This window comes from Rhineura floridana, chromosome 11, assembly GCF_030035675.1.
Source record: "Rhineura floridana isolate rRhiFlo1 chromosome 11, rRhiFlo1.hap2, whole genome shotgun sequence".
Classification (NCBI taxonomy): domain Eukaryota; kingdom Metazoa; phylum Chordata; class Lepidosauria; order Squamata; family Rhineuridae; genus Rhineura; species Rhineura floridana.
This window is the reverse complement of record NC_084490.1, coordinates 10,582,370-10,597,097: the sequence shown is the minus strand read 5'-3', so window position 1 is coordinate 10,597,097 and position 14,728 is coordinate 10,582,370. Positions and strand designations below refer to the sequence as shown.

General features: G+C 40.8%; 1 protein-coding gene across 1 annotated transcript in view; it reads left to right on the top strand.

Moving 5' to 3' along the window:
- Positions 1 to 14,728, top strand: part of LOC133367325 (vomeronasal type-2 receptor 26-like) — a 33,156-nt gene that overhangs the window by 5,521 nt on the left and 12,907 nt on the right. Inside the window, exons 2-4 of the mRNA XM_061591427.1 lie at positions 4,353 to 4,461; positions 5,353 to 5,407; positions 9,827 to 9,964. Of these exons, the coding sequence (XP_061447411.1) occupies positions 4,353 to 4,461; positions 5,353 to 5,407; positions 9,827 to 9,964 (302 nt within the window). The remainder of the gene's footprint in view (positions 1 to 4,352; positions 4,462 to 5,352; positions 5,408 to 9,826; positions 9,965 to 14,728) is intronic.

Below are 14,728 nucleotides of genomic sequence, written 5' to 3'. Positions count from 1 at the left end.
AAGGCAAGTATGTATAGCTGGTACATAAGCATGATGGTTACATTGTTAAAGATCCAACATTTCCCGGAACTCTCTATCTCTCAGTGTTTCTTCTTTTAACATTTTCCTTTCCTAGCACTTCATAACATTTCTCATTACTGCCTATTCCCTTTTCTGCCTAATCTAACCCTCTTTATACTCCTGCTAATCCCAATTCAACCCAACTCCCATCTGAACTAAACTAACCCACTAACTGAACACACCAGACCCTAACTCAACTTGATCTTCACTCTCATCTGACTACTGTAAGTGACAAAACAGTCTTTTATATCTCCCCCTTCTGAGCATTCCAAGCTCAGGATTGGCTAATCATGGAACAGGGTACATCCTAGGCCTTTTGCAGAACTTGTAAAAGTTACGTTTTTGAACTACAACTCCCATCAGCCCGATCCATGGCCATGCTGGCTGGGGCTGATGGGAGTTGTAGTTCAAAAAAGTAACTTTTCCAAGCTCTGGCCTTTCGGTTATACATCTCTTCTTTCAGAATCAGACCTCAAACAGGTATGTATGATGGGCAATGAGACCTTATCATACAACAAGAAAATAAACATTATTTGCAGTTTGCATACATTTTTATACTTACTTTCCATGTTACAACAACATATCTGGTACATATAGGGTTGCCAGGTTCAATCCCTGAGACTGATCCTGTATCTTTAGGAGAAGAGAAAGTCAGCCAAGTGCAGGTGTTCTGGCAACCCTGTAATAGGAAAAACCAAAAGGTGGAATTCTCCCTTCCCTCTGCACAACTTTTAAAGATACAAAAGACCTTTTGGTTGCCAGGCCCAGCCTCCAAGAGGTCTTTTGTATCTTTAAAAGTTGTGCAGGGGGGAGGGAGAATTCCACCTTGTGGTTTTTCCCATTACAGGGTTGCAAGAACACCTGCACTTGGCTGACTTTCTCTTCTCCTAAAGATACAGGATCAGTCTCAGGGATTGAACCTGGCAACACTAGGTACATACCATTCCACAATTAGGTTTTGCTTTGCTATACATTCTTATTAATATCACTTGTTTCCTTTTTTAAAAAACAATAACACAATTTTAACACAAATACAACTACATCACATATTCCACATACTTATTTTACATTCCTGCACCCTTTGCAATATATATAATGTATCATGCTAACACATTTCTTGCATACTTACTTAATAACATTTTTTCTGTACGTACACAGTAAAACCTTTGAACATTACACACACAAACACAATATCTTGTAACATAATTGGTGACATTAAAATGAAAGTGCTGATAGTATTTTTGGGCATGGTGGCAGGGGAACATCTTTGCAAACAGCCCATTACTGTGCACAGGTATCCCTGGATCAGGTCCTTACATAGACAATGGCTGCTATGTTAAATGGGCATAGTTTGGTTAAGTGAACATGAATAAAAGAAAGGCTTGTATAAGACCGAAGGTGAAAGTGACCACAGATCTGGAAATAAATGCAATACAAAGCAAACAGTATCAAATTTACATTATTGTAAAACTTTTCAAGTCCAGAGTATCAAGCATGCACTATCTGACATCACACTTGCTATTGTCATTCTTTATGTGACACTCTCACCATACTTCCAAATCTTTTGGTATACAACTACTACTCCAAGCTTTAACATTTCTCCCACCTCCTTTGCCACATGCTCTGCATACTTCCCAATCACACAGTTGGGAGAAGTAAACATAGGAGCAGCATCTCTGGCATTTATACAGTTACTGGTCTCAGCCAACTTTACCAACTGTCCCTTGCTTAGGAGCACTCTGGCCCTCCCATTTAGGTAAACACGGCCCTCCATCTTGTTCCACACATGCATACACCACCATATTTTATACGTTATAATAGGGCTTTAGCATGTTAGCATGCAGAACCTTAGGACATCCCCACTCACTCCCACCATCAGCCAAATAGTTTACATCACTCAATCTATCTTTGATCTTAACAGGCCCCTCCTAGGCAAATTGTAACTTGTTCCCTTTCACTGGATGTAGCATCAGAACCTCTTCTCCCAGCTCAAATATTGCCACCCTGGGCTCCTGCTAGGAGAAAGGGCAGGATATAAATCTAATAAATAAATAAATAAATAAATAAATAAATAAATACTCATTTTTTGACCCACTAATCGCAACAACACTTCTGATAGAACTGGGCTGAATAAAGGTTCTCTCCTGCAATCTGCATTGCATTTCTTAGGTGGTTTGCAGATTCTCTACATACTAGACTGGTATCTGGTTCTTGATTCTCCCCATCTTCCCACATATCATGAAAAATGTCCATAGGACCTCTCACTCTCCTTCCATACAATAGTTCAAATGGATCGAATCCGTACTTTCTTGTGGCACTTCATGATAAGCAAAGCATAGGTGTTGCAATTTCATCATAATTTGAGTGCTCTGCCACATACACCTTTAACATGTGTCCTAGGGTCCCATTAAATATTTCCACTAGGCCATTGATCCATCCTTGAGCATTGTAAATATAATTGTATGAGAAGTGTGTAACCTTGCATTTCAGAATTTGAATTAAGTATCTTCATTCAACAATTTATACTATTCAGGCATGATTACTTTAATGTATGAAACACAAGACTGTGATGTACAAAAGCTCATCTTTTCTTTTTCAGGCATGGATGACTGTTTTCAGTGTCCAGAAGGACATTACCCAAACAAGGGACAAGATTTCTGCATTCCCAAAGAGATAAGTTTTTTGTCTTATGAGGAACCTTTGGGGATCAGTTTGGCTATTTCTGCTCTTTCCTTATCATTCATCACAGCATTGGTGCTTTGGATCTTCATTAAGCATCAGGACACTCCCATAGTCAAAGCAAACAACCGGAACCTCACATATGCTCTCCTGATCTCTCTCATGCTCTCCTTCCTTTGCAGTTTGTTATTCATTGGACAGCCTGGAAGGGTGTTGTGTCTCCTTCAACAACCTGCTTTTGGCATCCTGTTTTCAGTGGCAGTTTCTTGTGTTCTGTCAAAAACCATTATTGTGGTTTTAGCTTTCATGGCTACCAAGCCAAGATCCAGGATGAATAAATGGTTGGGGAAAGGACTGTCAACTTACATAGTTCTTTGCTGCTCCCTTATTCAAGCTGTTATTTGTACTGGGTGGCTGGCAACCTCTCCCCTATTCCCAGATGCTGACATGCAGTCAATGCCTCAAGAGATTGTGCTGGAATGTAATGAAGGGTCAACTATCATGTTTTACTCTGTCCTGGGCTTTATGGGTTTTCTGGCCATTATCTGCTTCACTGTGGCTTTCCTAGCAAGGAAGCTACCAGATAATTTTAATGAAGCCAAGCTGATCATCTTCAGCATGTTGGTGTTTTGCAGTGTTTGGTTGGCCTTTATTCCAACTTACCTGAGTAGCAAGGGGAAATCCATGGTGGCTGTAGAGGTCTTCTCCATCTTGGCCTCCAGTTGTGAGTTACTGAGCTGCATCTTTCTCCCCAAATGTTATATTATTTTACTGAAGCCACAGTTCAACCAGAGGGGAAAACTAATACAAAGAAATAATTATGCAGATGAAAAATCTAGAGCTAAATCCAACTAAAGCAATTAACAATGGGAGTTTAATATGTAGGATTATAAAAAAAATCAAGAAAATATTATTTTTAAAGAAGTGCTTATGAAGTCCTACAGCTGCCTTTTATTAATTTTTCATCTTTTTTACAGTTAATAGCCACTCAAAGCAGTTAGAAAGCCCAGCTGATGGTGCAACATGCACCTCTCATGTTATGTTTGCATCATAACAATTATGAAATTTTGTTATGAAATTTTGCTAAGGCCAGAGGTGAACCAATGACAGCATCTAATGAAAAGAAAGAAGTAAAGGACCTCTCAAGTCAAGTGGGGAATAAGTCTCATTGTCTGCAATGGTACTTGCTATTTGTGGCTTCTGGTGGACCAGAATATTCCTTTTATTGCTGTGGTATTTGTGCCCTTATTAGAGTGTTTATGTCATTTCTTGGTAGGTTCATGGTACAATTCCTCAATGTTCAAGCAGTGGCTCTCTGTTCTGATAAACAAATGGCTCTACTCAATGCTATGGAAATTCAAAGAACCTGTTCAAATGACTAAATATTCATTACACAGGACTCTGAAACAATATTACTATACAGTATGCTTTGACCTTTTAACTGCGCAGTCCTAAGGTAGCTGCTGGTTGAAAAAAAAATCTGAAGACCATTCAACCATCCATCTAAAGCCTGTCACTGGAAGGGCAGAACTGAGGTCAGAAGAGAACTTCTGCACTCTCAACTTTCCCACATGTTTCTTTGTTGGTTAAACACTTTCCTTCCCATTTGGCAGGTACCAAATGGGAGGCAGATTCACAGGAAAGATTTACCACACCATCCAAACTCAAGATTCAATGGGATGAAAGAGTTTGGATATGGAATTGGGATTTTTCTGGCTGATGGTGGCATGATGTGGCAGGGCAGGGCAAGGAGAGATTTATTCCTTTTCCAACCCCCTCTCAGTTTTGCCATGTGAGCTTGAAACTGAGCAGAACTTAGATGGCAAGAAATATCCCTTTTTAAAGATTGGCATTACAATGGAAAGTGGGCAATGTAACGGCAATCTTTAAAAAGGGATCCATGGCGAATCCTGGAAATTACAAGCTGGTTAGCTTAACATCTGTCGCAGGAAAGCTGGTAGAAAGTATTATTAAAGACAAATTAACCAAGCATACAGGAGAGCAAGCCCTGCTAAGACAAAGCTAGCATTCCCTCCCCCTCCCACAAATAATATGTCTGGATAGGCTGATAGCTGCTGGATGATCACAACCTCTTCTCTCCTCTTCAGTTCCAAAATGTGGGATAATTGTGATCCATCTAAGAGCAAGGGGACATAGGCAGCTTGGGCAGTGTAACAATGCAGACTGGAAAAGATTTTAACAATGAAAGGGGGTGGGGTTGTAATCATTCTATATGGATGAAGGACAGTTTTAAAATATTTTAATTAATAAATAAAATAGATAAGAATTTAACGGTGTGATCCCTATGCTCTCCCCCCTTCAGAAAGAAGTCTCAGGCTCAGATAAGTGTTCTTAGAATTGTAACCAGAATATATAGCTCAGCTTGTTTTTCACACCACATGGCAGCCAATCCATTTTCTTGCCAATAACTTGCAAATGGGGCAGAATGCTCAATCCCTATAACTTATATGATGCCCAGAAATTGCTCTTGGCACCCCTGCTTGGCATGTTCAATTGGGATATGTGGGTGAGCAGACTTGAAAGATTGTGTGTATGCAACTGAGAATCTTTGTATGAGAATTCATGATTATGTAGGAATCCATCATTGTGCAGATTCTGAGCAGACCCCTGATCAAATCTGCACATTGGTCCAGATGGATCAGATCAGGTGAGTCCACCCTGGAAACTTCGTTTGCTGTTTGCTGGATTCCTCCTTCATCCCTACTCCTGAGCATTATTTCAAGCTTAGCACAGAATACTGCAGGTCTGTCTCATGACTCCCCCTCTTGCAATTTCCCAGCTCTGCTTGAACAGGGTGGTTAAAGTTGCTGCCCTAATGCCTGTGCTGAAAGACTTGAACTGTCTTCCAATGTGCTTCCAGGCCAAGTTTAAGATCTTTTTGGCATATAAAGCCCTGAAAACATTGGGACCAGGTTACCTTCGAAATAACTTCACTTTCCATGCCTTCAACTGGTCACTTGAATATCAGGAGAGATATTGATCTGAGCCTGAGGTTCATCTTTGGGGAAGGGCTGCAGTTCAGTGGTAGAGAATCTGCTTTGCGTGTGTGTGCTTTGCATGTAAGAGATCCCAGTTTCAATCCCTGGCATCTCCAGGTAGGGCTGGGGGAAAACCTCTGCCTGAGCCTCTGGAAAGCCAATGCCAGTCAGCGTAGACAATACTGAACTAGATGGACAAAAGGTCTGACTCAGTATAAGGCAGCTTCCTCTTCCTATGTTACATTCACTAAAGCACTAAACCTTTAATGTGGTGGCACCTGCCCTTTTGAATGTGCTTCCAATGGACATCAGGCAATCACCTTGGAATTTGGGCACTGAATTAAACCTTATCTGTTCACTCAGGCTTTCTCTGAGAGGTGATCCAGCTATATTAATGTATCACTAATCTGATATATTGTTTTGTGATTTATTTGGTACCTGTATTAAGCTAATCTACCTATTTGTAATGTGTTGTGTGCTTATTTAGTGAATGTAATTTCATTGTTGATATTTTGCTTTTCAACTGCATGATGCATTTCTTATTGGTGGTATATATATATTTTACAAATACATAAACATCATCAGCCCCACTAGCAGTAATGTATTTTCCCCTTGTTAACATAAGCACAATGAATAAATGGTGTTAATTCTTCAAGGTGTTGAACTATGACCTGGGAGACCAGGGTTTGAATCCCCCACAGCCATGAATCTCATTGGATGACCTTGGGCCAGTCACTGCCTCTCAGCCTCATGAAAACCCTATTCAAAGGGTCGCCATAAGTCAAAATCGACTTGAAGGCAGTACATTCATTCAGAATTGTTTTGAATATGTTTAATGTGTAGTATTTTTATGTGTTGTATTGTGTTATCACTGATGTGTTTGCCACCATGGGCTCCTTTTGAAGAAAGGTCAGGCTGTGTAAATAAATAAATAAATAGATAATGAAATGTAAAGAATCTGATAATGTAGTAAGATATACGTGAGAGGAAATAAAGTCTGGAGAAGTGCCTAGATCAGCCTTTCCCAACTAGTGGGCCACCAGATGTTGTTGGACCACAATTCCCATCTTTCCTGACCATTGGCAATGCTGGCTGAGGCTGATTGGAGTTGTGGTCCAACAACACCTGGCGGCCCACTAGTTGGGAAAGGCTGGCCTAGATCAATGGACGATTGCCTAGATCGGCAAGTTGAGAACTTGAACTTTTCTGTTAAAGATACTCAATGAACTATCACTGCATCTCACTTTTTTTTTTTTTAGCTTTGAATCTTCCTCTTGCACTCCTTATGTTTAAATATGACAAAACTATTATTCTCTCATTCACATATGTTTTTACAACAGGGATATCCAATGTGGTGTCCTGAGGATGTTGTTAAACTCCAGTTCCATCAGTCTCAACCAGTATGGCCAATAGACAGTATGATGGTCTCCACACCATCAGATTTTGCAAAAGCATCTCTATGTTCTGGGATCATGCAATGTATTAAATGGCTTGTAAAAGAAATGGTAAAACTTGCCTCTCCTTTGAGGTTGGCTTTTACAAACTTCTGAATTCTTTTCTGGGCCATTTCTGGGCCTGGCTCAGGAGAACTTCCCTGGCATTGCTAGTGGCAGTTTTAGTTCCCATAGTTTCCGACCCCCACACACATCACCACCCAGTAGGAGGCAGTATGGTGGGGTGGTGGTGCTTACCTGACTTCCCAGCAGTGGAGTAGCTGCTGCTTACTGCAAGGGAGGGTGGGAAGGACACCATGCAAATGCAGTGGCAGAACCAATCCAGTGCTCCTGCCAGTGTGGTTGCACAGTGCCAACCTCCCTGCCACCTCACTCCTCCCACTTTTCATCCTGGTAAGCAGTAGCAGGAAGGACAGTTCAGTGCCACCGCACACAATCTTCTGCTACTGCTGCTATGATAAGTTTTTGTATCCTGGGATGACCTTTAGAACCTGGTGCCAAAGACAGCCACTAAACAAAAATCAAGTATTTTGTAACCAAGAATAATCCAAAATAGCTGAACATTTTCATTCCCTGACACATTTCATGACAAGTCTCCTGCTGCCCCACAGAGTAGGAATAGAGGTGATGTTCCCTGAAAATGTGTCTGTATTCAGAACATCTGTAGGGCAGCCCTGTAGTCAGCCTTCCTTGTTAGGAGGGCAGCCACATTTCTAGGTGGGGCATTTGGGGGGAGAGGCACATAATGCCAGCCAATCACTTCCCATCACTGGTGGAGAGGATGTGAGGGCCAGGCCAGGGGAAGGGGAAGGCGATGAGCTTCTCTGTTACTCCTCCATCCAGAGTGTGTGTTAACTTACATGAATGAAGTTTAATTGGTTGAATTATCTCACCCTTGTTTGAGAAATCCCCAGGAATACCAGACTCAAAAGTTTGACTTTGCCTATAGCTACAGTCCCCTTTCACCTGTGGTCTGTCCCTGTGTTCTGATTCTTTATGAACTGAACTACTTTGATAAAAACAGTGAGCTCCTGAGCTTGGCTTTGATGTTGCATTAAATATCGCAATTTTGAATTCCACCTGCAAAACAAACTTGTTCAAACTACAAGTTTAGGGAAGTTTAGGGAAGAGCACCCTATAAATACTATAGGGTGTGTTTGTCCTTCCTTCTTGTCTTGTTCTTGCTTTTAGATTTTCCTTCCTGTTGAAAAGTCAAAGGAAACCTTTTAACTGGTGGCTACATAAAGACGAACTAAACAATTGGAAACTAATTATGGAAAGCAATTGGATTATTTGTTTACTGGTTGCTGGGTTGATTTTTCTGTCCAGAAACCCCAAAAAGGCCTTATGCTGAGCTGTACATGTTGGGAAAATCAGGTATTAGGCCTGAGTTGTAGCCTAGTTGTCCAGCCAGCCAGATAGCTAACTGTAATGTACAGAGTAATATTTCTGTTCCTCTAGGGTTGTTTTCATCATTTTCCATAAAATAATCAAGAAAAAGAAGAAAAAAATACCCACTATGATTGTAGTAGAGTGAGTGCTTTAAAAAAGTAAATGGTAGCCATTTTTTCAGATCACTTTAAATTATCTCTTTATTTCACCCCTTAGCAATAAGCACCCAATCTTGCTCTACTTATTATAATAACTGCAGAATAAATAAATTATCCCTTTTTTTTGGCAGGCAAACATGCTTCTTTATTGCTGGTTAGGTAGACAGCACAACTGAAACTGAATATGAAAAGCAGAGCAAAGGAAAGGGGTGGAGGCTAACTCTAGCCCATAACACAAAGTTCTAGTGTTTAATTCTTCAAGGGTCATGTTACTATACAGGCTGGGTTTTCCCCAGGATCTTTTAAATAGCTATAGAGTGATTGTGTTCATGAAAAATCCACCCTCAGTCAGGGTAAACAGACTTTTGGGGCTCTTCCAGATGAGGCTTTTGTTGTGCACATGCCCTGCCTTATTTACTGAATGTTTCAGAGGACCCTATTCTTAAATTGCTCTTTAAATTATCTATCATGTCACAAATTAAAAAGAAGATAATTTCCCCAAAAAAATCTTGGGGGGGACATAGATCTAGGGGGTTGTCCCCATCCCCCCCACTACAGGGCTGCTGTAGGGTTTCGTTTTCTGCCGGGTCCTCTATCATCATCACCTTTGGTCCCTTACAACTTTCTTCTTCTCCTACTGAGTAGGGTTAGAAAATGTTTTTGCTGAGATTTGATAAATGTGTTGTTTTTCAGTGTCACAGAGAATTTACAATAATGAGTGGGCAAACAACTCTCCCATAATTATCAAATTAACCATAATTGCATCTACTGATTCTTCTGGTCTATAGGGAGATCCATTGCCCACTTGCACATTGATGAACCAAGGATGGAGAATGTTATTAATATCCACTGTGCCATTTGGATCTATCAGCTGACTGCACAGTTCTGGCTTCAAAGAATCTCAGGGAGTGTATATGTAAGTCAGGCTACTCACTGACACTTGCACGACAGAGAGGAGAGAGATGATCTGCAGTCCGAATAAAGATTTCCCATCCCCCTACACAATGATAGTATTTGTGGCATTTTTATTAGTCCTCCTGCCTCCAGTTGAATGTAAAGTTTCTATTGTTCAATGCTCCATTAGAGAACCTCTTCCTATTCTTCACAAGTATTATCAGTCAGGAGACCTCATCATTGCTGGCATTATTTCTCAGATCTACATATTTTCAAGTACACTGAACTTCGAAAAGCATCCATCTGAAGAACTTTCTGATGATCATATGTAAGTAGCTGGGGGGTTTGCTAATTTTTTTTAGGAAAAAAACCTGCATTTCACAATGATAATCCATCCGAAACAATGGATTTGACATCCTAATTCCACTGGAATAACAAAGTATCGGAACAACATTTCATTCTATTGATTATGTTTAGGTTTCATCTATCTGTTCTGGTGATTATTCAGACTAGTAGTGATGGCTAGTCCATTATGGAAACACTGTCCCAACAGCTTCAGTCTTAACCTCCACCTTTCTGCTTTCTTACACACAACCAACCCAAGGGGGGGCACTGTCTGTTAGCTTTCTCCTCTCAGTATTGTCCTTGTAGAACTCCACTGGGAGGAAGAGGAGGACAGAATTAGAATTAGTTGGATCTGCCAATCATTGGCTTTGGCTCCAGCTATTGTTGGTCTCCTTGTCTTCCATCCTACTACTCCCAAGGGCATCCACCACCACTGATCTAAGCATATCCTCTGTGTGGTGTGTCAACTGCAATGTAAGAGTTACCTAATTGTACAGTAACAGTGCAATCCATGTCCACTCAGAAGTAAGCTCCATTGGTTTCAGTGGGACTTACTCCCATGTAAGTGTGTATTGGATTGCAGCCCAAGTCTGGAACAAAATAGTTTTGGGACACTGCATTTTAAAGGGACAATGGGATATGCATTCTCTCTTCATTTTGTTTCAGAGATTTGGAAGAATTCTTGGAACTGATATAAACAGTGGTCCTATAAGCAGTTTATTAAGACACCTTTTATATCCAAACCTAGATGTTACTATTTATTTAATCTTTTATTTATTGTGTCTTTGGTGTTACAATTGAGAGGAACTGGAACTTCCTGCTTTAGGAGTTTTGTGAATATCTGATCTATTGTAAACTGCAGTTTTATCTCTAATACAGAGCTTCATCATTATTTTTTTAAAAAACTGGGTCAGGAGATACTTGGAGTTAGAAAAAGGTTACGCTAATTAATTTACTCAATGGGCAGCAAATGATTTTATAAAATTAACCCAACTGAATTGCAGGACATATTGCATCTCATAAGACAGGGCAGCCAACACTTAAATGTTTCCAGTTAGAGATAATCAATCTATTTTTACTCTCTTTCCCTGTTGCATGTTCATCTCTTTTCCACATTATTCCTCATTATTACACACACACACACACACACACACACACACACACACACACACACACACACACCACATTTCAATATTTGTGACACATTTTGAATTTTTATTTAACTATGTATGTCTAAACTTATCAAAATGCACATATTTGTTTAAAATATTTTATATCAACATGTACATTTTTTAAAAAACATATTTTGATAGTGTATTGAGCTGAGAATTGTCTCACAACATTCAGAGAAGTGCCAAATTTGCAATATTTAAATCACATTTAGTTATTTGTGACATATTTTGATTTTTCTTAAACTATATATGTTTCAATTTATTTTATAACAAACTGCATTTTTTTTTTAAAAAAAGTGATAACACTGAGAATTGTGATAATAGCTGAGAATTGTCTCACAACATTCAGACAAATGCAAAATCTGGTGGATAGCTGCATTCCAATCTGCACCTACATATGGGTGGTACAAATCTTAACAGTTCATCACAATCAGTCTTGAATGGAACTGATAAAAACTCCAGGTTCAGCTTTAAGTTGTCTAAGAAAATTCAGTGATTATGTCCCATCCATAGCTTGTCTGTTCCTCTGCTAAATTTATTATATTTATGTATTTATTTTTATGTATTTATTATCTCCCTTTCTAAACTGCCATTGTAGATCTGCTGAAGGACAGTTTAAATTTCTGAGAATTTGACATGAGTGGCTTTGGCTTTTGAGTTTCTTTAAAAAAAAAATCTGTACCAAGAGCTCTACAATACCAATCTGATTTATAGTGGAATCCTAGTGGTTTTAGTATATGCAGGAGTAGTAGCAATGGTATAGCTGGTATAACACAGTGGGGAGGAAAGCCTGGCTGGGAGTCCAGAGTTTGTGAGTTCAAATCCCCACTTGTGTCTCCTGGGTGTCAAGGACCAGCTAAAGATCACCCCCACAGTGAGTGGCTCAGGGGTTACGTGCCCTGCCATCTGTGCAACTGTGGGCAAGCTGCAGAGTCCCAAGGAGCCCAGATGCCTCCCAACTGGCAGTAGCAGACAGGGAAGGGGGTGGCTTGTGCAGCTGTGGCAAGCTGAGCAGGCCCTAGCCAGCTTGGGAGGACTAGCCTCAGAGGCCATAAAAGCTAGAACTACGATGGAGGTTTTAGCCAGTAGGCAAGAAAGAGCCACTGAGAAGATCACACCAAAAGCAACTTGTCGAAGGAGACATGTCATCTTCTCAGGTTGCCCAATGAATAGCAAAACACAAAGGAAGGAGGACAGGAGGGAAATGAGGAGAGTGTAAGTGACATTCCGGTTGTTTGCCTTGACTATGGGAGTCTCTTGATGCTTAATGAAGATTACAAGCACCAAAACTGTGATGCAAGAAAAGCAAAGAGTCGAAATAGCTGATGTGATCCCCAGAGGTTCTTCATAAGACAAAAAGGTTGTAACTTTTGGAATACAAAAATTCTGGTTATTGTTTGGATACTGATTGTCTGGGCATTGAACACAGTCATCCATATCTGAAAAAGAAAACAATTGATTTGAGAACTGGCAGTCCTGTGTTTATAGTGTATGCATTAATTAAGCCTTGATACATGAAGGAGGGTGGCTAGTTCACAATCTGAAGTGAAAGCTTGCAGCCATCCCACTCTGGGATGTTTCAGAAGAAACCAGAGAGTTTAGACTCCTGTGACTCAGAGAAGCATATCTGATTAATGAAGGTTGCTTCCCTCCCTGAATATCACCAAGTGGGGTTCTCTGCTTGTATTTTATCTTGATACTTTTCATTCTTTTTAAAGTTATAGTCATGTCTTATTCAGTTACATCACTATTCTTCAACCTTGAGCCAACAGCTGTTGTTGGACTACAGCTCCCATCAATCCCAACCAGTTTAGCCAGCGGCCAAAGACAATTGGAGTTCTAGTCCAACAACATCTGGGGACCCAAAGTGGATAGAAAAGTGAGTTACATAGTCCAATGATGATGTCAGTGGTTATAAGATTTAATTAATTAATTAAATTTATATTCTGCCCTTCCTCCCAGCAGAAGCACAGGGTAGCAAACAAAATCACTAAAAACACTCTAAAATTCAGACAGCCCAGAAGGATATCAAAAGCCTTCAAGAAAACAAGTAAGAATAACAGGGTCGCACTCTCCCTGTCCTTCTCCCAATAAAGGTCATCCATCAGGGTGACAAAGGTCTACTGCTTGTTGAAAGAGGAAGGTCTTCAGTAGGTGTCAAAAAGATAACAGAGATGGTGCCTGTCTAATATGTAAGGAGAGGGAATTCCAAAGGGTAGGTGCCAGTACACTAAAGGTCTGCTTCCTATGTTGTATGGAACAAACCTACTGATAAGATGGTATCTGCAGGAGGCCCTCATCTGTATAGCACAGTGATCGACTGGGTATATAAGGGTAAGATGGTCTTACAGGAAGGGCCGGATTAAGCTGAGGAGGGTCCCTAGGCTGATTGGTGTTTGGGCCCCCCTTCTCCTCTTAGGCAATATTTTTCTCAAACCCCTTACCCTACGATCCGCGGAAACAGCCGCAGGAAGGATTACAGGACAGAAGCTTCTGAGCCGCCCGCCGTCCTATCCCATCCCATCCCCCCCACTTCACCTACCTTTCTGCTTTTTTGTGGCTGTGCACACTGCGCGCGCAGGTTTGCCATCAATCAAGATGGCAGCCGAGGTTTCCCTAAGGGGCTGAAGCATCTACCGCCATCTTGGTTGATGGCAGCAATGCACGCGTGTAGCTAATAGGCAGCCAGTGCAATTCTTTCAGCAGTGGGTTGACATGTTGGCGATACCCTGCCCCAGTGAGCAGTTGCATCACTACGTTTTGGACCAGCTGCAGCTTCTGGACTAGCCTCAATGGCAACCTTACATATGGTGCATTACAGTAATCCAACCTGGAGGTTATCAGCTCATGGACAACAGTGGTCAGGCTATCCTGGTCCAGAAACAGGGGTTACGTGCCCTGCCATCTGTGCAACTGTGGGCAAGCTGCAGAGTCCCAAGGAGCCCCGTTGACCCCCAGCTGGCAGTTTCGGACAAGGAAGGGGCTGGCTTGTGCAACTGTGGCAAGCTGAGCAGGCCCTAGTCAGCTGGGGAGGACTAGCCTCAGAGATGGGCAATGGTAAACCCCCTCTGAATACCACTTACCATGAAATCCCTATTCATAGGGTTGCCATAAGTCAGGATCGATTTGAAGGCAGTCCAAATCAATCAGTAGCAATTGTAGTATTGCTAATTGTAGCAGTAGTGATGCTTCTGCTAGTAGTATGAGGTTCGATACTGCAAACAGTGAGGCAGATTCCTACCAGAAATGTGGCTCCAAATTGTATTCATGCATGTGAAATAGCAACAGAAATTCCACACCACAACATTCCTTCTCCTTTAGTGATTTTGTGGGTTTTGTTGTCCTGAAGTGTTGTCTCTAGCATGAATCTCTGTAAGTTTGATAATTAGTTATTAGAAAGGATATTTTTAGTTGATGAAGTACATCCTGACTACTTCAAGTAATATGAAATACTTTATGAGCTTTGAATAGAAGATATTAAACACATATGTCCCAGACTTTTCTAGAAAGCAATATCAATGAAAACAAAACTTTTTGGATTGATGTGCATTGCATGTAGGTCCAAATGTTCTGGT